At 46.2% G+C, this 22584-nt stretch overlaps 1 protein-coding gene across 3 annotated transcripts in view; it reads left to right on the plus strand.

Moving 5' to 3' along the window:
• Positions 1-19677, plus strand: part of TTC38 (tetratricopeptide repeat domain 38) — a 46005-nt gene extending 26328 nt beyond the window's left edge. For all 3 annotated transcript variants that reach the window (XM_068278215.1, XM_068278214.1, XM_068278216.1), the window contains exons 8-14: positions 1043-1102; positions 1706-1744; positions 7315-7396; positions 10511-10676; positions 11794-11953; positions 17549-17622; positions 18568-19677. In XM_068278215.1, coding sequence (XP_068134316.1) covers positions 1043-1102; positions 1706-1744; positions 7315-7396; positions 10511-10676; positions 11794-11953; positions 17549-17622; positions 18568-18661 — 675 coding nt within the window. In that variant the 3' untranslated portion in view covers positions 18662-19677. The remainder of the gene's footprint in view (positions 1-1042; positions 1103-1705; positions 1745-7314; positions 7397-10510; positions 10677-11793; positions 11954-17548; positions 17623-18567) is intronic.
• Positions 19678-22584: the final 2907 nt, after the last annotated feature.

The following is a 22584-nucleotide window of genomic DNA, read 5'->3' on the forward strand; positions in this document are numbered from 1 at the left end:
GCGTGTACAAGACGTTTGAATGACTTGTAAACGACTTGTTTTCAATGTGTAGCCCATCATTCCGCTTACGTGCGCAGTATGTAAATGAGTTGGTCGTTTATCCGTCTGGACATGTGGACATACAGGTCGTGTGGTATGTCAGGTCGTGCGGGTGGTCGTGTGCACGTTGTGCATTTGTTGAACGTGTGTATGTAGCTTTCCTTTCCAACTGTCATCCGACTATCCCCCAACTGCTCTCCAACTGTCCTGTAACAACTTTCATCTCTAACTGCTCTCCAACTGTCCTCCAACTGATTTCCAACTGTCCTTCAATTTCCCTCTAACTAGTTTCCTATCCAGCTGCCCTCCAACTGCTCTCCATCTGACCTCCAACGTAACTCCCTACCTATCAGCTAGTCATTTTGGGCAACAGTTGTATGAACAATCGCCGTGAAGACATGCTGCTTGGCTACAGATGAGAAGCCTGTCCTATTCTATGGAGGTGGTGGCTAGCCAACAGCAGTCGCCTTTTACACCAAATCATCAAATAACAATCTCGTGTGTTGGTCACTCTCCACGTGCAGGATATGGTATCGCCAAGCAGGGGGACGAAGATTGATTGAGTTTTCTATGGAACTTTCAAACTAGAGTAGTCATAGCTTTTTATAATGATATGTTTTCAAATAAATGAGTTTTGTTAAACTGTTTATGGCCTCTTTTCCCCGAGATGCTGAAAATGGTAAATTCACTGCCTGTCAGCTGCCCACTGGCCAGACAGACAACTCCCCCCCCACCCTTCCTAGACTTAGACGCTACAAGATACTTTTTGGGGGCACTGGACCATACCGCCGTGTGTCACATCCTGCACAGTGTTACAGAACACATAGAATTGCAGCCGAACGTTGCTTGTGGCCAACTGCTGGGGCAACTACCTGACAAAAGTTTAGCCACCTGAGGAGAAGAGTCCTTACTGTTCTGGATAAAATAAAATAAAAAATTCTGGTTATTTATCTTTGTAAACTGTAAGATTTCAGCTGTTTGCATTGCTTGTGTTTCCCCACAGAGTGCAGACATGCTGGCGTGCCATAACTACTGGCACTGGGCTCTCTATCACATCGAGAAGGTAAGGACGGCAGACCACAGCTCAAGGACATTCATTAAAGCAGAACTGTGTGCTGGTGGGGTGAATGGCAGTTCTGGGTCCTGACTGGGAGGTTTGGGTGCTTTATGGGTGGGTGCTGGCTGGGTGGAAGATATGGGTGCTCTTTGGATGCTGGGTGGGGTGGGAGGGACATCTGGGTGATCTTTGGTTGCTGACTGGGGTGGGAGGGCTGCTTGCCACTGTATTACTCACAGACCTCAGATCAGCGGAGAGGAGAGATCGCACACTACCCGCCCAACTTCACTTAGAGGAAATGACTAATGACATCACTTCCGCACTAGAAGTGGTTCGTATTAGTGGGTAGTGTGTGTCCTCTTATCTCTCTTCAGGCAAGGCTGATCTGAGGTCTGAGTCACGGTCCGGAGAAGCGGATGGGCAGCAGTGGCTGTAGGTTGGTAGGGGATTGGTCAGGCATGGCACCCGTCTGTCAATCAGGGCGCCATGAGATTATTAGGAATTGCCGTCTCAGTTAAGAAAACTCTGTAGTGTCAAGGGGTGTGGTCCACGCTGCGATCTGATTAATGTATGGGTCTCTCTCTATCTCTCTCTCCCTCTCTCTTGCAGGGTGAATATGAAGCGGCTTTGACTCTGTTTGATAATTATGTAAGTACATTGTCGGGCGTTTTATGATACAATCATATAAACTATAACCAGAAGTAATAAAAAAAAAAAAGTAAGGCTCCTCTAACCTATTTTGGTTCCTGGAGGTAGAAACTACGTCCAGGAACCATGCGCGGTACCGTGCGCTCCCGCGGCCGATCGCGTGCGTGCACGCGCACTCCCAGCCGGTAGCCACGGAATCAATGTATCGGGCTATGGTGCCCGATCACTGATTCCTCTCCCCCGCTGAAAAAGCGACAGCTTCTCTCGGAAGCTGTGCTTTTTCTGGCCGTTGCCTCCCCCCTGCGTCACTCTAAGCGTGTGTTACGCTTAGAGTGACGTCATGTAAACAAACTCATGGCCGCCATCTTGTGGCCAAAAAGTAAAACTACAACTAAAAGTAAAAAAAAATTAAAAACAACACACAATTACATTATAAAACTATACTTTACATCCCACCCTCCCAAAAATACCCAAATAAAATGTTTAATATAAAAAAAAAAAAACATTACAATAAAAAAAAAAAAAACATGTAAATATTTACCTAAGGGTCTAAACTTTTTAAATATCAATGTAAAGATGAAATATTTCTATATTTTTTTTATTTTAAACTTGTAAATAGTGATAGATGCAAAACGGAAAAAATGCACCTTTATTTCCAAATAAAATATTGTCGCCATACATTGTGATAGGGACATAATTTTAACGGTGTAATAACCGGGACATATGGGCAAATACAATACGTGAGTTTTAATTATGGAGGCATGTATTATTTTAAAACTATAATGGCTGAAAACTGAGAAATAATGATTTTTTCCGGTTTTTTTTCTTATTCTTCCTGTTAAAATGCATTTACAGTAAAGTGGCTCTTAGCAAAATGTACCCCCCAAAGAAAGCCTAATTGGTGGCGGAAAAAACAAGATATAGATCAGTTCATTGTGATAAGTAGTGATAAAGTTATAGGCTAATGAATGGGAGGTGAACATTTCTCAAGTGAAAACGACGGAACGCGAATGGGTTAAACAGGAGTTGTCTTAACCACTTTGTCCTCCTTGACGTATAAAAACGTCGAGGACAGGCGCACGCGCACTCCCGGCCGTGGATTCGGTAGCCACGGAATGTATCAGGCTATGGACCCCGATCACTGATTCCTCTCCCCCGCTGAAAAAGCGACAGCTTCTCTCGGAAGCTTCGCTTTTTCTGAAGCTATGTCCCTCTAAGCGTACATTGTACGCTTAGAGTGACGTCATGTAAACAAAATCGAGATTGCCATCTTGTGGCCAAAAAGTAAAACTACAAGTAAAAGTAAAAAAACATTACCATACACAAATATTTCCCCAAATAAAACACTTTTATATCCCAGCCTTCCAAAAATGCCCACATAAAATGTTTAATAAAAAAAACAAAAAAACATTACTGTAAAAAAAAAAAAACACAAATATTTACCTAAAGGTCTAAACTTTTTAAATATCTATGTAAAGATGAAATATTTCGCTCTATTTTTTTTTTATAAGCTTGTAAATAGTGATGAATGAAAAACTGAAAAAATGCTCTTTTATTTCCAAATAAAATATTGTCGCGATACATTGTGATAGGGACATAATTTAAACGGTGAAATAACCGTGACAAATGGGCAATTACAATACGTGGGTTTTAATTATGGAGGCATGTATTATTTTAAAACTATAATGGCCGAAAACTGACAAATTAATTTTTTCACTTTTTTTTTATTCTTACTGTTAAAATGCATTTACAGTAAGGTAGCTCTTAGCAAAATGTACCCCCCAAAGAAAGCCTAATTGGTGGCGGAAAAAACAAGATATAGATCAGTTCATTGTGATAAGTAGTGATAAAGTTATAGGCTAATGAATGGGAGGTGAACATTGCTCGGATGCATAAAGTGAAAATGACTGAGAGCTTAAGTGGTTAAAATCAAAAGCTAAGACCTCCTACAAAGAAAAAAATAGGGAGGAGTCTTACTATATTAAATGTCCAACCTTAACCTCCTTGCCGGTCTAATTCTCCCTGGCAAGGGAGAATTTTGTTTTCAAATCATGTAGTGAGCCGAGGGCTCGCTACATGATAGCCGCTGAGCGGCGGCATCCCCCCACCCACTCTGATCGCCTTCGGCGATCAGAGTAAGCAGGAAATCCCGTTCAGAACGGGATTTCCTGCTGGGCTTCCCCGGTCGCCATGGCGACCGGGCGGGATGACGTCACCAACGTCATGGACGTCAGGACGTCACAGGGAATCCCGATCCGCCCCTCAGCGCTGCCTGGCACTAATTGGCCAGGCTGCGCAGGGGTCTGGGGCAGGGGGGGCGCGGCGGGTAGCAGCGGATTGGCGACGACCGGCGGCGATCGAATGTTACAAGCAGCTAGCAAAGTGCTAGCTGCTTGTAACAGAAAAAAAAATTATGCAAAGCGGCCCTGAAAAATCCTCCTGCGCAGGTTACCCCGAATTGAGCTCGGGATAACCGGCAAGGAGGTTAAAGGACTTACGAGGCGAAATTAAGAAAAAAAGTTAATCACCTGCCTCATCTTTTAAGGCACGGAGGACGCCGTCCGCGCCCTCCGTGCCGATCAGCCGGGTCCCCCCGCTCATTAGCCCCCCGGGCCAGCTGCCGACCCCACGGCCCGGGTCGGGCTCTCCTGCCTCTCGTAAAATGGCCGCTTCCTGTAGCCGCGGCTGCGCAGTCCGCATAGCCGCGATGGGGCGGCTGCACAGCTCTAGGGCCAACCCCCCCGATCCACGCTACGTATATACACTGTATATACACACACACCTCACACACTGTATATACACACACACACACACACCTCACACACTGTATATACACACACACACACACACACACACACACCTCACACACTGTATATACACACACCACACACACACACACCTGCGCACACACACACCTCACACATTGTATAGATTGGTACATACACACACACCACACACACACACACCTCTCACACACACACCACACACACACCTCAAACACACACCTCACACGCGCACACACACACCCCTCACACACTGTATATACATACACACACACACACACACCGTATATACACACACACCTGCGCACGCACACACCCCTCACACACTGTATATACATACACACCTCTCACACACACCTCACACGCCCACACACACACACACCTCACACACTGTATATACATACATACACACACACACCTCACACACTGTATACATACACACACGCACACCTCACACACTGTATATACACACACACACACCTCACAAACACCTCACACACACCTCACACACTGTATATATACACACACACCACACACACCTCACACACTGTATATGTACACACACACACCTCACACTCACATACACTCACACACTCACCTCACACACACTCACCTCACACACACACACACCACACACACACCTCACACACACACACACACACACACACACACACACACACACACACACACACACACACACACCCTGTATATACACACACACCTCACACACACCCACACACACACACACACACCTCACACACTGTATACACACACACACACACACACACACACGCACACACACAGAACTCTTTTAACTTAATACACATCCAGAAATAAAAAAAAAATGGGATCCATTTTTTTTTTATATCTAATGTATCTATTAGCCAGCAGGGGGTACTCTTGTATTAGATTCTGAGAGTATCTGTAATGAAGAATAACCTCTAACCTCATAACTTAGCGTTAAATATTATGTTTACATTTCCCTTGAGATGGAACAATGAGTATACTCTCTTAATACCTTACAATACTTGTGAATACACAGCCAACTAAAACCAACTATCCCACAAGGCCATCTTCACCTGGTATTTCCCAAGTCTGGTTAACTCATAATTATGGCTCTGTTTGGACAACCATAAAGTGGCCAACACTAGCTCGATTCCTAAGCCTTAACAAACACGCAACTCTGTCCGTAGAAAGCCCACTTGTGTTTGTCTGGCCAGCGAACAGCAATAGGAGTTAAACATTACACTCTAGGCCATTTCTTGTGTCTGTGGAGAACTTCAGAATTCTCTTTGATATATGGTCTATATGGAATAATTCTATTTCATTTCTATCATCTATATATTAGAATATAAAATAATGTTTATTATTAATATATGTGAAACACTCTAGGTATATTATTCCTATTAGGAAAGAAAGTTGCATACAAAATATTCCTTATGTCTCGTTTCTACTATATTCTAACTTCAAGCTGACCGAGGCTGAGCTGTGTCAATACATCTGAATCAATAGCCAGGGAGACTTTTAAGATTTGCTTAAATATTAAGATCGTCACGTATACCTGGTGAACGGTCACAGAAAAACCTTATTTAGCAGTCTGATCAGGTAAAATGATTTATCCTTTCTAAATGTCATTGATTCAGATTTTTCAGTATTAAATTGCGTAAACAAGATAAAAATACCTATTTCTTAATTATTTAAAGTGTAACAGAGCTTAAAAATTAAAACGATTTTACACATACCTGGGGCTTCCTCCAGCCCCATCCGCTCGGATCACTCCCACCCTGCCGTCCTCCGCTGCCTGCAGCTTCGGGTACCGGGTCCCGTCACTTCCGTCACTCGGAGCCAGTCTGACGTAAGAGAATTGCGCTGTTGGCGTATCTCTCCAGCAGCCACTAGAGAGCTACGTAGAGGGCGCACTTCTCCTGCGTAGGCTTGCCCCCGACTGACGTCAGTGACGGGACCCGGTACCCGAAAGATGCGGGCAGCGAAGGACGGCGGCTGGGGAGCAAGCTCTAAGTCTCTTTAACCTATAATCTCTTATAATTAATTTCACTACCGGTATATTTGGAAACCTGACAACATGAGAAGTGCGGAAGCTTTGTATGCCTCTTATATACAGACAGCTCTAGGTCAATACAAGAATACAAGATCACACAGCACAGCAGAATGGCATGAGTGTGAGGCGAGACTCGTGTACACAATGGAGTGAAGGTCTCTATGGGGCGTACGAGAGGAATCGGCACGGGAGACTTGGGCGCAGGATACAGCCGGTATGGCTAATCCTGCTGCTGCACAAATTCCCATTGATTTTAAATAGTATGGCCCTTGCAGGCCGCCATGGATGGTGGGGAATGAAATAATTCGGCTTCCAGCAATTGCTGGGGGCCGAATTATAGTGTTTTATAAGTAACTTCAGCTCTGTCTTCTGACGGCACCAACGTTACTTACTGCTGCGCCCAAGTCTCCTGCATTGCAGTGGCAGCGTTCGCTCCATGGGATGAGTGCACCATAATGATCAGGATCAAAAAGTATACACAAGCGGAGGAGGACCCTGACAGTCTAAAGGGGGGTAGGTACACACTATGTAGGGGACAGCGGGGGACACACTAGGGGGTTATTCAATTCACAGGGAGGCCACACAGAAGGGCCTTGCAGTAGTCCAGGTAGGAGGTGATGAGGGTGTGGCCTGTTTCCTCCTGTACATATTACCAGTACAGAAGCTTAGCAGTGTTCTTACCTATCAGCCGAATGAGATGATGCTACCAACGGTGTCTTCTTCTTTAGATCGCCCCCTCATGTTCCAAGAGTGGAAGCATGCTGGATATGGTGGACAATTCCTCACTTCTCTACCGCCTTCAGATGGAAGGTGAGCCTTGTTTGCCCAGCCTGGTCATCAGCTATGGGTCTGCCGGTGTCTGGAGGGCACAAGTATATACTAGGCAGCGTCCATTATCTATGCAAAATATTCCGAGTTGATGCAGGATTATGAAAATTATGGAGACAGCTTGAAAATGGACCCATTGAATCCATTAAGGTGCAATGTGATTGTTCCATTTCCAAGCTGCATACATTAAGGCTACTTGCACACCAAGACATTGCGTTAGGTACTACGTTAAGGTCGCATAACGTGCACCTAACGCAAGGCCTGGTGCTCTTCGATGTGGACATCAGAGTGAGCCGCGTTGTGCAGCTCACTCTGGCGTCCGTGATGCCGTGATGCGTACTCTTGGACGCATGCGGCATCACGTGGTCCCACCGGCCAATCGCCGCACAGAGCAGCCGCACCAGGAAGTAAACACTGCACGTCACAACATGCAGTGAATATTAATTAGCCATGTGCCTGGCCGCTCTCCGCTCCTCCCCAACATGACTGAACATGACTGAGCATGTACAAACAGTCTAACGCGGCTTAAGCCGCTGTAATGCTATGGTATGCTGCACTTTCGGCAGAACGTGCAGCGTTACATGTAACGCAACGTGGGCTGTGTGAACAGCCCACTTGTGTTACATTGCTGTGCGTTGGGGCAGCGTTACAGGCGCACGTTAGTCTTAGTGTGTAAGCAGCCTTAAAGTACACCTGAAGTGAGAGCAATGCTCTGCTGGAATCTTCAATATTTACTTCCTTTTAAACAATGCAGATTGCTTGGCTGTCCCGCTGATCCTCTGCCTCTCATACTTTTAGCCATAGCCCCTGAACAAGCACGCAGCAGATCAGGTGCTCTGACTGGAGTGTGACAGGATTAGCTGCATGCTCGTTTCTGGTGTGATTCAGACACCACTGCTGCCAAAGAGATCAGCAGGACAGCCAAGCAACTAGTATTGTTTAATACATAAAGAAAGAAAACTGCACTTCCAGATCACAATAAGGCCCCTTTTCCACAGACAGTTAGTAGGCAGTGAAAAGCCTCTCAAACTCTCACAACTGCTCACTGCTGCCTGGTAACTGCTCACTGCTGCCTGGTAACTGCTTGCTGAGCACACAGTTCAACTGCCCATGGAAAAGAGCCCTAAGGGCTGGAACCCACAGGAGCGCTTTTGGCAGCACTGCGATACGCTAGCAGTTTGCCAAAACGCTGGGCTAATGTTAATGGATGGGGCAACTTCCACAGGAGCGTTTGCGTTTCCCAGAAACGCAAACGCAGGACCTGCAGCATTTTGGGAGCGTTAGCGCTTCAATGTAAAGTATTGAAACGCTAGCAGAAACGCTCAGCAAAACCTAAACTGAGCGGTTTTGCTAGCGTTTTGCGGTTCAGCACACTGTAACAAAATTAAAAATAATTCACAGGACCAATCAGGATAAAAACGCAAAACGCTACGCACCCGCTGGGCAAAAAAATACAATGTTGCAAAACACGACCAAAAACGCGCATGAATCCGCTTGCAAACCGCTCAGACAAAACGCTAGCGGTTGCGTTTTGCGTTTGCTGATTTCAGTGGGTTCCAGGCCTTACAGTCTAAGGCCTCTTTTCCACAGACTGTTGAGCTGTGTGCTCAGCAAGCAGTTACCAGGCAGCAACGAGCAGTTACCAGGCAGCAACGAGCAGTTACAGTACCAGGCAGCAGTGAGCAGTTTGAGAAGCATTTCACTGCCTATCAACAGTCCGTGGAAAAGAGGCCTTATGGATTGAATACTGAGGTCATAACCAAATTAGTGTCTAAACATAAAATCATAACCAAAAAGGTTTCCTGCTGCGCTCTTCACACATGTCCTATAGGAGTGAAAGCTCACAATAGTGTAATACGGTTTGAAAACAGAACATGCAATGAAAAACCAAGTGATGGGTGATAGGTGACGGGTGTTTGCACAGTGAGAGCACACACACCGCTCCCCCATAACTGTATTCACTCACCAAATAGCTGACACCTCAGAGACCAGGTGGATGTAGCGTTTAAATCAGGGGTGCCCATTAGGTAGATCGCGAAGGACTTCATGGTAGATCTCGACCCCACTACATTTTCCATTCTGTATATACAAAAGTGCTCCTAAAATTGTACATAGCTGTTTACAGCTGTCTCTAACCGCCAAAACAGCTAGGAGCAGCTACATAACCTGCCCACAGTAACAATGTCACCATGTAATGTCAGAATGTAAATCGGGGAGAGGAAAGATTTTACAATGAGGAAACCCTGACTAAATCATTTATACATAATTATGGTAAAAAATGAAGCACTTTTGTTACTACATTATTTTCACTGGAGTTCCTCTTTAAATCATATGAAGCTCTTCGGTATTTCCCACAACCAATTTGAAATATAATCAGATTAGCTTCAACAGACTTCGTCAAAACTCCAGTTTTAATCCAATTGTGGACTCTGAGGAACTCTCCAGTCATCTGTGGCTGGGTCACAAGCACAGGATATCACAATGGACTTCTCTGTGGTGGATGACCAGGCAAAGAGGATCCATACCTACAAGCGCCTGATGGGAGTTGATGTCATGCAGGTATGCACTGAAGTAAGGCCTCTTTTCCATGGACAGTTGATAGGCATTGAAATGCCTATCAACTGTCCATGGACTCCCACATATGCTTGCTGCTGCCTGGTAACTGCTTGCTGCTGCCTGGTAACTGCTCACTGCTGCCTGGTAACTGCTCACTGCTGCCTGGCAACTGCTTGCTGAGCACACAGCCCAACAGTCCATGGAAAAGAGGCCTAAGCCTGTGTTCACCTTGCAGTGATGCAGATCAGGCATTCTGACTCTCCCTGATTGCCCATTTGTCATATTGGCTGATATTGATCAGTGTATGGCCAGCGTATCTCATGTGAATCATTCCGTGCTGCAGGGCCCACGTCCACGGAATGTTCTGCTTACAGAATAATACAAAGTTAATTTTTAAAAAAATGTTTATTTGTAATATTTAATATTTATTTTATTCACATACCGCATTCAGCACCCAGTATAAATATATTATAAGAATGTTATAAAGCACACTGTACTCTCCCTGTGAATGATTCAGGTGATATTCTCTTGCTTTCCCAGGTGTGGACGTGGGAAACAGATGGAAAAATCTCACCCCAATTACAAAGAAGCACGTGGATGACCACATGCTGGTATTCAATGATCTGCACTTCCTGATGTCCGCCCTGGGCGCAGAGGACAATGAGATGATGGGGCGGCTGCTGGAAACCATGGAGGAGATCGCTAAGTATGTAGCTGAGTCTTACAGGAGACCTGCAGTGTGTGCTACATGTCACCCATATACATTACTTATTGTAAACTGCATGCAGCTTTACCATTACTGCTCTAGTGCTGCCAGTATTACTACAGATTGCACAGTGTATTCTGAGCATTACCACTCTAGTGCTGCCAGTATTACTACAGATTGTACAGTGTATTCTGAGCATAACCGCTCTAGTGCTGCCAATATTACTACAGATTGTGCAGTGTATTCTGAGCATTACCGCTCTAGTGCTGCTCTTATTACTACAGAATGTACAGTGTATTCTGAGCATAACCACTCTAGTGCTGCCAATATTACTACAGAGTGTACAGTGTATTCCGAGCATTACTGCTCTAGTGCTGTCAATATTGCTACAGATTGCAGTGTATTCTGAGCATTACCGCTCTAGTGCTGGCGGTATTACTACAGATTGTGCAGTGTATTCTGAGCATTACCGCTCTAGCTATGCTCTTATTACTACAGATTGTACAGTGTATGCCAAGCATTACTGCTCTAGTGCTGCCAGTATTACTACAGAGTGTACAGTGTATTCCGAGTACCGGTATTACTGCTCTAGTGCTGTCAATATTACTACAGATTGCACAGTGTATTCTGAGCATTACCGCTCTAGTGCTGGCGGTATTACTACAGATTGTACAGCCTATTCTGAGCATTAGCGTTCTAGTGCTGCTCTTATTACTACAGATTGTACAGTGTATGCCAAGCATTACTGCTCTAGTGCTGCCAGTATTACTACAGACAGTACAGTGTATTCTCATCATTACCACTCTAGTGCTGCCAGTATTACTACAGATGGTACAGTGTATTCCAAGCATTACTGCTCTTGTGCTGCCAGTATTACCACAGATTGTACAGTGTATTCTGAGCATTACTGCTCTTGCGCTGCCAGTATAACTACAGATTGTACAGTGTATTCCAAGCATTACCACTCTTGTGCTGCCAGTATAACTACAGATTGTACAGTGTATTCCGAGCATTACGGCTCTAGTGCTGCCAGTATAACTACAGATTGTACAGTGTATTCCAAGCATTACCGCTCTTGTGCTGCCAGTATAAATGAGAAGATTGTTCTGTGTTTCAGATCACCAGGTGAAAATCATCAGCATTCCCTCCTCCATCACCTCGGCCTCCCGCTTTCTCAGGCACTTGTTCAATTTCACAGCGGCAATTGTGAGAAAGCCGTACAGCTGATGTATCCAATTCGGTACCAGATTGTAGACATCGGAGGCAGCAATGCTCAGGTAATGTTTTTTTCGTCTAGTAAAGAGTATTGATAACGGACATGTGACTGTTATCCCCACTGAGCCTAAAGGTCTGTACACACACTAGATTAAAGTGAACCTCCGGACTAAAAATCGACTCAGCAGCACTGAAAAGGCTTAATTTTTCTTTAACAGTTTCACAGCATCAGAACTTTGTTTCTCTGATACAAGCCTCAGTTTAGCTGCACAGAAGAAAACTGCCCGGGCAGTTTTCCCCTTATGCTGTGCAAAGCATGATGGGATTTCTGATGTTGTTGTTCTCGTTCTGCTGTTTTGGTGCAATTTTTTTTTTTTACATTTTTAATTTGACATTCGAAGCCTAGCGTGTGCAGCTGGGAGGGGTGATCAGGACACAGGACAGTTGGAACTGTATCTCCTGCTCCTTGTCACCTCCTTTCAACCAAAAAGATGGCTGCCCCCATGACAAAGATGGCAGCCCCCATGAATCACAAACATTTGCCTGTTCTTTTAAAACAGGATTGGTAAAAGATTATATTACCTATCTATTCTAATTAACATAACTAATGTAATTTGATGACAGTATGTTTGTTTAGGCTGAAGTTCCCCTTTAAAGTCGGCACAGCACAAACAAGGGCATGCACAATGCACACATACTCTGGGACATCGACATTTGAACGACACAGTCTGCCAGACTGCACAATATCTGCCAACTGTCATCTTAAAGAGGACCTGAACTCAGAACTTCCTCTCTGCCCTAAAAGATTAGCAACAGCATAACAACCTTTCACCTCCTTGGTGGTATGATTCTTTCTGGATTTTAGGGTCTAAGAGCGGTACAATTCTTTTGCATGTTTTTAGACCCTAAAACCGGGGTCTAAGGAGATCTGCAGCAGCTCAGCACGCACTCACCTCCCTGGGATCCAGCGCTGCAGTTTTCCCTCCATCCTCCAGGTGGCACTGTAACCTTGTAGTGAGATTGCCGACTGTCGTCATGATAAGACAGGAATCTCACTGTGGGAAGTAGAGCCTCGGAGGAGAGGAAGAAGCATGTCGGGATCCCCCGGGAAGTGAGTGATAAACGCCCGCTGCACACATTGCTCTGCATAGACCTCAGGCGGCTATCACGAGTTCAGCTAGGGCAGTGATGGCTAACCTTGGCACTCCAGCTGTGGTGGAACTACAAGTCCCATGAGGCATTGCAATACTCAGACAGCTCCAAGTATGACTTGGGGAGGCAGAGGCATGATGGGATTTGTAGTTTTGTCACAGCTGGAGTGCCAAGGTTAGCCATCACTGAGCTAGGGGATACCGCTCCTGGCATGTTTTTTTCACTCTCGTGGTTACCGCTAAGGAGGTTAATGTAAAACCTTTCTTTGTTACAGCTGTTACAAATCCTGCAATACATCTGCAATGTGTCTACTTTCATTGAAGCAGACATATTTGTAACATCCTGTGTTTACCAATTAGCTGCCCTGCCGAGGCAGTCAGGTGGCAGAATGAGATTAAATTACAATTTGTGATTAGACACAGGTGAGGGGGAAGTAGACAGGCTAAACTCTGTAAATACATACAGGGTGCATTTCTCTATGTTTTCCTTCTGTCCTGTGCAAGAGTTCAGGTCCACTTTAAATTGAGACTGTTATACATCTGATAAAAAGATGCTGACACTTAAAGAGAACCCGAGGTGGGTTTGAAGAATATTATCTGCATACAGAGGCTGGATCTGCCTATACAGCCCAGCCTCTGTTGCTATCCCAAACCCCCCTAAGGTCCTCCTGCACTCTGCAATCCCTCATAAATCACAGCCACTCTGCTGACAAACAGCTTGTCAAAGCTGGCTGTGTTTATCTCTATAGTGTCAGTCTGCTGCTCTCCCCGCCTCCTGCAGAACTCCAGTCCCCGCCTCCATCCCTTCCCTCCCTGCTGATTGGAGGGAAGGGATGGGGCAGGGACCGGAGCTATGCAGGAGGCGGGGGAGCAGCTGAGACTGACACTACAGATGTAAACACAGCCTCACAGCATGGCTGTGATTTATGAGGGACTGCAGAGTGCAGGGGGACCTTAGTGGGGTTTGGGATAGCAACAGAGGCTGGGCTGTATAGGCAGATCCAGCCTCTGTATGCAGATAACATTCTTTAAACACACCTCAGGTTCTCTTTAAGTCACACTTCCACCCTGGACTCTGCACCAACCCAGAGGACAGACCCGTGGCCACGTTGGGGAGGGGCAGGAAGCGTTTTAAACAATCAAGGCATGCATCGATTGTCCCGGTTCTATCATCCTGATTGAAACTGCCAGGAGCAGTAGTTGATCAATGGGCCGTAGCTAGCTTGGCACCGCATTGAACAGTACATCACTTTAGTCTGATAGATTTTCTGCAAGTATTGATGTACTGCGTGTGGAAGTGATCAATCATAATCCGATCAGATAGTGATCAGAAGTGATCGATTGGTTAGCGACATCAGCAGAAAGTGTGTGTGCTTATATGGCCAGCTTTAGATGGCTGCGGTCTGACATTTGTTTTGCATTGAGCTGTGTGATTGGCTGACAGATGTGTATTTGTGACTTCCTGTTAAGATGGGGAACTTCTCTTAAAGCAAACCTGTGATATTTTTTTCTCTTTTTTGTTAAAGGATAACTGTAGTGAGAAGAATATGGAGGCTGACATATTTATTTCCTGTTAAATACCAGTTACTTGGCAGCCCTCCTGATCTATTTGGCTGCAGTAGTGTCTGAATAACACCAGAAACAAACATGCAGCCAATCTTGTCAGATCTGACAATGTCAGAAACACTTGATCTGCTGCATGCTTGTTCAGGGGCTATGGCTAAAAGTATAAGAGGCAAGGGATCAGCAGAACTGCCAGGCAACAGGTATTGTTTAAAAGGAAATAAATATGGCAGTCTCCATATCCCTCTTGTTACAGTTGTCCTTTAAAGTGGACCTGAACTCTTGCACAGGACAGAAGGAAAACAGAGAGAAATGCACCCTGTATGTATTCAGAGAGTTTAGCCTCTCTGATTCCCCCTCATCTGTGTCTAATCACAAGTTGTAATTTGAACTCTCTCCTGTGTACATGACTGCCTATGGCAGATTAGCCCATCTGAAAGCACAGGCTGTACACAATATGTCTGCTTCCATGAATCAGGAAGTAGAAAGTGCAGATTTATTGCACGATTTGTACCAGCTGTAACAAAGAAATGTTTTTGTTTAACCACTTAAAGAATTGGCGTGGACGCGGCGGCAGCCCCAGGACCGCCTAACGCTAATCGGTGTAAGGTCCTGGGGACAGGGATTGCAGGAGATCGCACGCGCCTTCAGTCTCCCAGCAGCGATCGCCGCTGGGAGACTGTTAGACAGCGAAACTGCCGTCTTCTTTACTTAGTACAGCGCTGCGATCTAAGGCAGCACTGTACTGGGGACAGCTGTGTGACACGGCGGTCTCCCTGGTAGGCTCAGGCGTGAACCGCTGCCAATCACAGTGATTGGCTGATGGGGGGGAGGGAGGGGGAATGTAAAATAAATAAAAAAAAAAGGCACTTTTATTTAAAAAATAATAACATAAATATTGCTAAAAAATAAACAACGCAGGAGCAATCAGACCCCACCAACAGAGAGCTCTGTTGGTGGGGAGAAAAGGGGGAATCACTTGTGTGCTGTGTTGTGCGGCCCTGCAGCGAGTCCTTAAAGCTGCAGTGGCCTATTTATGGAAAAATGGCCTGGTCTTTAGGGGGATTTAACACTGCGGTCCTCAAGTGGTTAAAGGTTTTTATGCTTGTGTATCTTTTAGAGCAGAGAGGAGTTCTGAGTTCAGGTCCGCTTTGTTAGATACTTACCTAGTAGAGGGATCCTCCTGAGGCTTTTCTGATCCTTCTTGAGCCCACTGCTGGTTGCCGGGACCCTGTCCATCTCTGCGGACGCTCTTTTGTCTGTGAACGAGTGCAGCTGCATTGCGCAGGCGATCTGACGCCCCCCTCCCCTTGCGCAGTGGCATGGAGCCCCTTGTGCATGGAGGTAAAAGCTGTGCATGAGCGGCTTAAAGCCACTCTGCAGGTGCGGGCCTTCTTGCACAATGCGACCATGCTCATTCGCAGACAGGAGTGTGGCCACGCAAACCTATTTGACCAGCCCTATAGGTTCAGCGGGGTCCCAGCGCTGGAGCGGTGAGCTCAAGGCGGGCGGGGGAAGCCCCTTGAATATCCATAGGCTTCCCTCTGCTGAGGTAAGTATCATTATTATCAAAGTTTGCTTCCAGGAACCTTTTAAAGTTAAAGGAATACTGTAGGGGGGGGGGGAGTCGGGGAAAAATGAGTTGAAGTTACCCGGGGCTTCTAACGGTCCCTCGCAGACATGCTGTGCCCGCGCAGCCACTCCCCAATGCTTCGGCCCCGCCTCCGGTTCACTTCTGGAATTTCAGACTTTAAAGTCTGAAAACCACTGCGCCTGCGTTGCCATGTCCTCAATCCCGCTGACGTCACCAGGAGTGTACTGCGCAAGCACAGACCATACTGGGCCTGTGCAGTATGCTCCTGGTGACATCAGCGGAAGCAAGGACACGGCAACGCAGGCGCAGTGGTTTGCAGACTTTAAAGTGTGAAATTCCAGAAGTGAACCGGAAGCGGGGCCGGAGCATTGGGGAGTGGCTGCACGGGCAAAGGAAGTCTGCGGGGGACCATTAGAAGCCCCGGGTAAGTTCAACCCATTTTCCCTCGACCCCTGTACAGTGTCCCTTTAACCGGTGACTATTATAATGGATAATGGACTATTATAATGGATATTTACCTCAGGAGGAGGAAGCCTCTGGATCCTAAAGAGGCTTCTCCCGTCCTCCTCCACAGCCCCGTTCCATCGCTGGCAGCCCACAAAGATTGGCCTCCCTGCGCATGCGCACTTGCACCCTCCCGGGCGGAAATAGCCAAACCTGAGCAGCTCTGTACTAGTGCGCCTGCACAAGCTGTCCGCAAGCTTTTTTTCAGGTAGTCCCAGCGCTGGACCGGGCTGGCGGAGGAGGACAGGGGAAGCCCCTTCCCAAGGTACACTCTCTTTTCCCTTCAGGTTATATATTATAATGCAGAACTATGCAGTGACGCTTCCAGGAAGCCACTCGTGTCTTGTATTGAGGCCGCTTTTACACTAGCAGACTAAACCTGCGTTGCCTTACCCTGTTTTGGCGCAAGCGGCCACAAAGCAATGAAAGTCTATGGATATTTTTACACTTATTGCGGTCTGTTGCGGTGCGCCGGAAGGATCCGAACTGATGTGAGGGCAACAGCGCCTCCAGGTACGGTGCTTGGGGTAATGAAAGTCTATGGGTGATGCATGTAGTGTAATCGATGGAGCGCGGCGTGCATGCCCGGACTGACGGGAATCCCAGTGACGTACTTCCCGCCCAGCATGGAGTACGTCACTGAGCGGGGGGGCGGGGTTATGCATATGACCCTATTGCCGCACTCTGCCGCAAGGTTATAGGTTTGTCATGTTTTGTGTTGCGGTGGGATGCGGAAAGGGCATCCCATCCCAACCTCAACGCAAAAATCAGGTGTAAAATCGGCCCTAGTCACGTGTCACAACACGCAGCATGTCTAACGATGATCACTGTTTTGTGTTCTCCAGAGAGATGTGTTCAGCCAGGTCCTCATCCGAGCAGCCATGACCAGCGGCTCCAAGTCCCACCAGAATCTGGCCAGGTATGTCCATCCTCCTCATGCATCCAGGGCTGTATTTACCATAAGGTACTGTAGGCACTTGCCTACAGGCACCTAATGATGGAAGGGCGGCTCACTCCCCTCCCCAAGTCCCTCCCTCCATTCTTCCCTATGAAGTCTCCCGACGAGCGTGTAAATGAGAGGTTACTCACCCTGCTCTTTGTATTCCACAGACAAGATCCCCCTTCAGTCAGGAGCATATTGAGGGTACTTCTGTCTATCTAATACGAAGGGACACCTGTAGCTACCTGTGATGGGAAGGGAAGTAAGGGAGGCGTGACAGCTGGGCAGCCAGCACACCTGCAGTGCGGTTTGGCAGGTGTTTGTAGGTTCATGGAGCGTGAAGTCTAAAGCACCAGAACATCTGTGCCTATACAATCCTGTGAAGTAAATCCGGGGCTGCGTGCATCGCTGCAGTCTCAGAGCTAGAGCCAATCGGAGACAATCCAGTACAACCTGACCAGTCTGTGTGAGCCGATAGTAATATAGTCAAAGTGATTTGTCTCCAGTGGCGTAGCTAAGGAGCTGTGGGCCCCGATGCAAGTCTTACATTGGGCCCCCCCAAGCACTTTATACATAGTAAGTGATACGGTGCACCAAAACTGCCAATGGCAACTACAGTGTCAGAGCTGCAAGAAGGGGATGGAGAACAGCTTGTTAATGATTACCAATATTCAAAGTATCTATAGAAGTGATTATTATGAGCACAGGGCCAATAGAGAGCTAATACTGTAGTTGAGGAAGGGCCCCTCTGGCTCAAGGGCCCTGATGCAGTCGCACCCTCTGCACCCTCTATTGCTACGCGCCTGTTTGTCTCCCACAAGCTGGGATGGGATTGGTGACTTTACACTGCGTTAAACAAATCTGCGCTGTCTAATCTTTACGCTTCCAGATTACCGATTAATTCTCATTCTTTTTTTTTTACAGATGCCTTTTAATTGAAAGAGACGCCATGAGGCCCAACTCCCCCCTGACAGAGCGGCTGATGAGGAAGGCGGGGGCGGTGCACAACATGGCGTAAAATGCGTCCGCTGAGGCTCCTCCTCCTGCTGCTGCTGCGTCTCCCAATCCTGATACAAATCACATGACATAATTATTCTAATTCAGAGGACATATATGGGAGATGGAATGTGAATGTTTATGTGGCCATCAAACTGGCTGTCAGGGCAGGAAGCGGAATCCGCTGTGCGAGATCCAGGTATACTCACCTTCCCCCAGGCTCCGGGCCATGCTGCTGACGGATGCTGGCTCCTGTGTAATGAGCACATGGCGGTTTCTGCTCTCTGCTCCTCTCCGCTTTTAGCTAAACACACACCTGAGAATTTGGTAGCAGGAAACAATTGCTCACGATAAGATTTGGGTGAAAGCCTAGTGTATTCAAGCATCTGAAGATACTGGTGGCCTTGGCTGCTGCCGTGCCTGGCCAAGCTGGACCAGTCCTGTTGTTTACCTTAAGAGAGGCACCTCCTGCTCATCCTCCCCGCTCCCTTCTCCAACGGCTCTATGTGATTGTCAGTGTGACCTGACTGCAATAACCACAGACCGCAGAGTGCCTTCAGCCTCACACACACGCTGCAGGGAACTCGGTCCAGGCAGTCATTCACAGCTGTCTCGGCCAATCACGTGTGTAGCTGCCTCTGACATCATGTAGCTGCTCTGTTGTTGCCACTCATCCCCTCTCCATTGCACAGGACATGCCGCTGGGTCGTAGCTGGGCTGCAAGTCTGTACAGTGCTTGTTCCTCGCAGTGTCACCTTTATAGCTGAGCCATGATCATTACAGGTGACACTGATTGTTTGTGTATGCACCATTAGTCGGGTACTGAGCTGTCCGGGTTCAGAGAAATCTAGCTACCTCTCCCTCAGCCAATGCCTCCCCAGCAGTGCCTCTGGATCAGGGCAGCAGAAGAGGCAAATTCAAGTCCCACTGCCACTTTATACACCTGTGATAATAAACTAGAGCAGTTTATACAGTCATGGCCAAAGGTTTTTAGAATGGCACAACACAGAGTGAAAAATAAACGAATGAAATAAACAATTGTATCTATCCTCTTTCTCCTAAAAATGACTTTTTAAGATATTCCAGTTTTATTTTATATTTAAATCTACTTTAAGTTTTTGCTGTTTTATTGTTTTTGCTCAATGACAAATTCATTGAAGTATGCCAGAGCTAAAATCTATGAACTATTGACCCCTTTTATCTCTTTCCTGTTCTCAGAACCCATTTTCTGCTAGAAAAGTGTTTTACAGTTGTAATTTCTTATCAGTGAGGGTTACACTGTAGTCACTTCCTGTCTGAGTCAGGACTGAGTCAGCCACTTACATACCTGATATTTAACTCTTTCAGGCAGAGAAAGAAAAAAAGGAACAGAGCCTAGTTATGTGTGTGCTAGGCACTGTACATACACATGTCTATCTCATCATTTCACATGTCACCCCGGGTATCCTTTAAGAGCTAACAACACTGTGGAGAAGGTCATCGGGTCACCCCTGGACCTCCTACACACCATCCAATTGAGGTCCAGAGCAAACAAGATACTAAACGACCCCTCCCTCCTCCCCCCACCAGGCACTACTTCAACTGCCTCCCCTTTGTTCGTTTTCTCAGAACCATCTCCACCAGAACCCCCAGGCACAGGAACTCTATCTTCCCTCAGGCTACCCTTCTCCTAAACTCGAGCACCCTCTCATGCAAAAGTCCCCAGTGTAGAATAGCAGACTGGATGCCTTTAAAAGGAGGGTGATGCTTGAAATCATTGTTCTTCCTCTATTAACCATGGTTACCTGCAAGGAAACACATGCAGTCATTGCGTTGCATAAAAAAGGGCTTCACAGGCAAGGTTATTGCAGCTACTAAGATTGCACCTAAATCAACCATTTATTGGATCACCAAGAACTTCAAGGAGATTCGAGGTTGGGATTGAGGTTCAATTGTTGTAAAGAAAGTTTCAAGATGCCCACGAAAGCCCAGCAAGCACCAGAACCGTCTCCTGAAGATGATTCAGCTGCGGGATCGGGGTGCCACCAGTGCAGAACTTGTTCAGGAATGGCAGCAGGCAGGTGTGAGTGAATCTGTACGCACAGCGAGGCAAAGACTTCTAGAGGATGGCCTGGTGTCGAGAGGGGCAGCAAAGAATCCACTTCTCTTCAAGATAAACATCGGGGACAGGCTGATGTTCTGCAAAAAGTACAGAGCTTGGACTACTGAGGACTGGGGTAAAGTCAATTTTCTCTGATGAAGCCTGTTTCCGAATGTTTGGGGCATCTGGCAAAATGATTGTCCAAAGAACAAGAGGTGAGTACTACACTCCGTCCTGCCTCATGCCAACAGTAAAGCATACTGAGACCATTCATGTGTGGGGCTGCTTCTCATCCAAGATAGTGGGATTACTCACAATTTTCTCTAAGAACACAGCCATGAATAAAGAATGGTACCAAAACATCCTCCAACAGAAACTTCTTCCAAGCATGCAAGAACAGTTTGGTGAAGAACAATGCCTTCGTGTTTATAGTTGTAGCGCTTCAGATTAACTTTAAAATCAGGCTGCAAGATATAAAAGGGGTTAAGCCCTCCACCCCTACGTAAGAGAATTATATATAAAAACAATACCTGCGCCAAAAAACAGTAAAATACCGTAATTCTTTATTTAAGAACCAAATCAGGTGAATTTTAATTTATTCTGATTGGTAATTTATTCTAATAGATGCTACTAAAGGAAGAATGACACCTTAATGTTGGATAAAATCATATCGATACTACCACCAATACACTCCTGTATGATTCCACACTCTGGCGGTTTCTATCTGCCTATATTGCCCTATCAGGATGTCCACTTAAAAAGTTCTCATTAATAGATCACAATCCTCTTGTCAATATATCCTCTTTCTTCAGCTGTATGCTCTGCAGAATATATCACTTTTCACAGTCACTATTAAACGTTCATCCACTGTGTTCAGTAAAACTTGCAATAGTAAATAGAAATCATTGATACTTGCGGGGGTGTATTTCACCGAGGCTCACTTATACGTAATGGTCCAGGAGAGGGGAGAGAATATCAGAGTTCCCGTAACTTGCAGACATCGGAGTTCCTCTAATCTTCCAACGGTAATGAGTCCCGGCCGAAGACTCACCCGGGCGTTCTTACGGCTTAAGCTTCCGCCGTTTTCCACAGTCCGGACCCAAACAGATTGGCAAACCTCCGGCGTACTCTACCGGACGTTTCGGGTGACGTCACCACTCACAAAAGCCAATCAGCCGACGTGTTTCGGTAGGCACGCCTACCTTCCTCAGGGCTCTCCTGGACCATTACGTATAAGTGAGCCTCGGTGACATCCTGATAGAGCAATATAGGCAGATAGAAACCGCCAGAGTGTGGAATCATACAGGAGTGTATTGGTGGTAGTATCAATATGATTTTATCCAACATTAAGGTGTCATTCTTCCTTTAGTAGCATCTATTAGGTGAATTTTAATTTATTCTGATTGGTAATTAATTTATTCTGATTGGTTCTTAAATAAAGAATTACGGTATTTTACTGTTTTTTGGCGCAGGTATTGTTTTTATATAGAAGAACAATGCCTTCTCCAGCATGATGGCGCACCATAAGGCCAAATTGATGACTAGTGGCTCGGGAAACAAATCATTGAAATTTTGGGTCCATGGACAGTAAACTCCCAAGACCTTAATCCAATTGTGAATTACTGGTCAATCCTCAAGAGATGGGTTGCCATCAGTCAGGATTTGGCCCAGAAGTTGAGTGACGGCATGCCAGGGTGAACTGCAGAGGTCTTGAAAAAGGACTAGCACAGCAAATATTGACTCTTTGCATAAACTTGATGTGATTGTCAATAAAATCTTTTGAAACTTAGGAAATTCTTGTAATTATACTTAAACACACCACAGAGGGAACGCAAAAAAAAAGGATCTAAAAACACTGAAGCCAT

This window comes from Hyperolius riggenbachi, chromosome 3, assembly GCF_040937935.1.
Source record: "Hyperolius riggenbachi isolate aHypRig1 chromosome 3, aHypRig1.pri, whole genome shotgun sequence".
NCBI lineage: Eukaryota > Metazoa > Chordata > Amphibia > Anura > Hyperoliidae > Hyperolius > Hyperolius riggenbachi.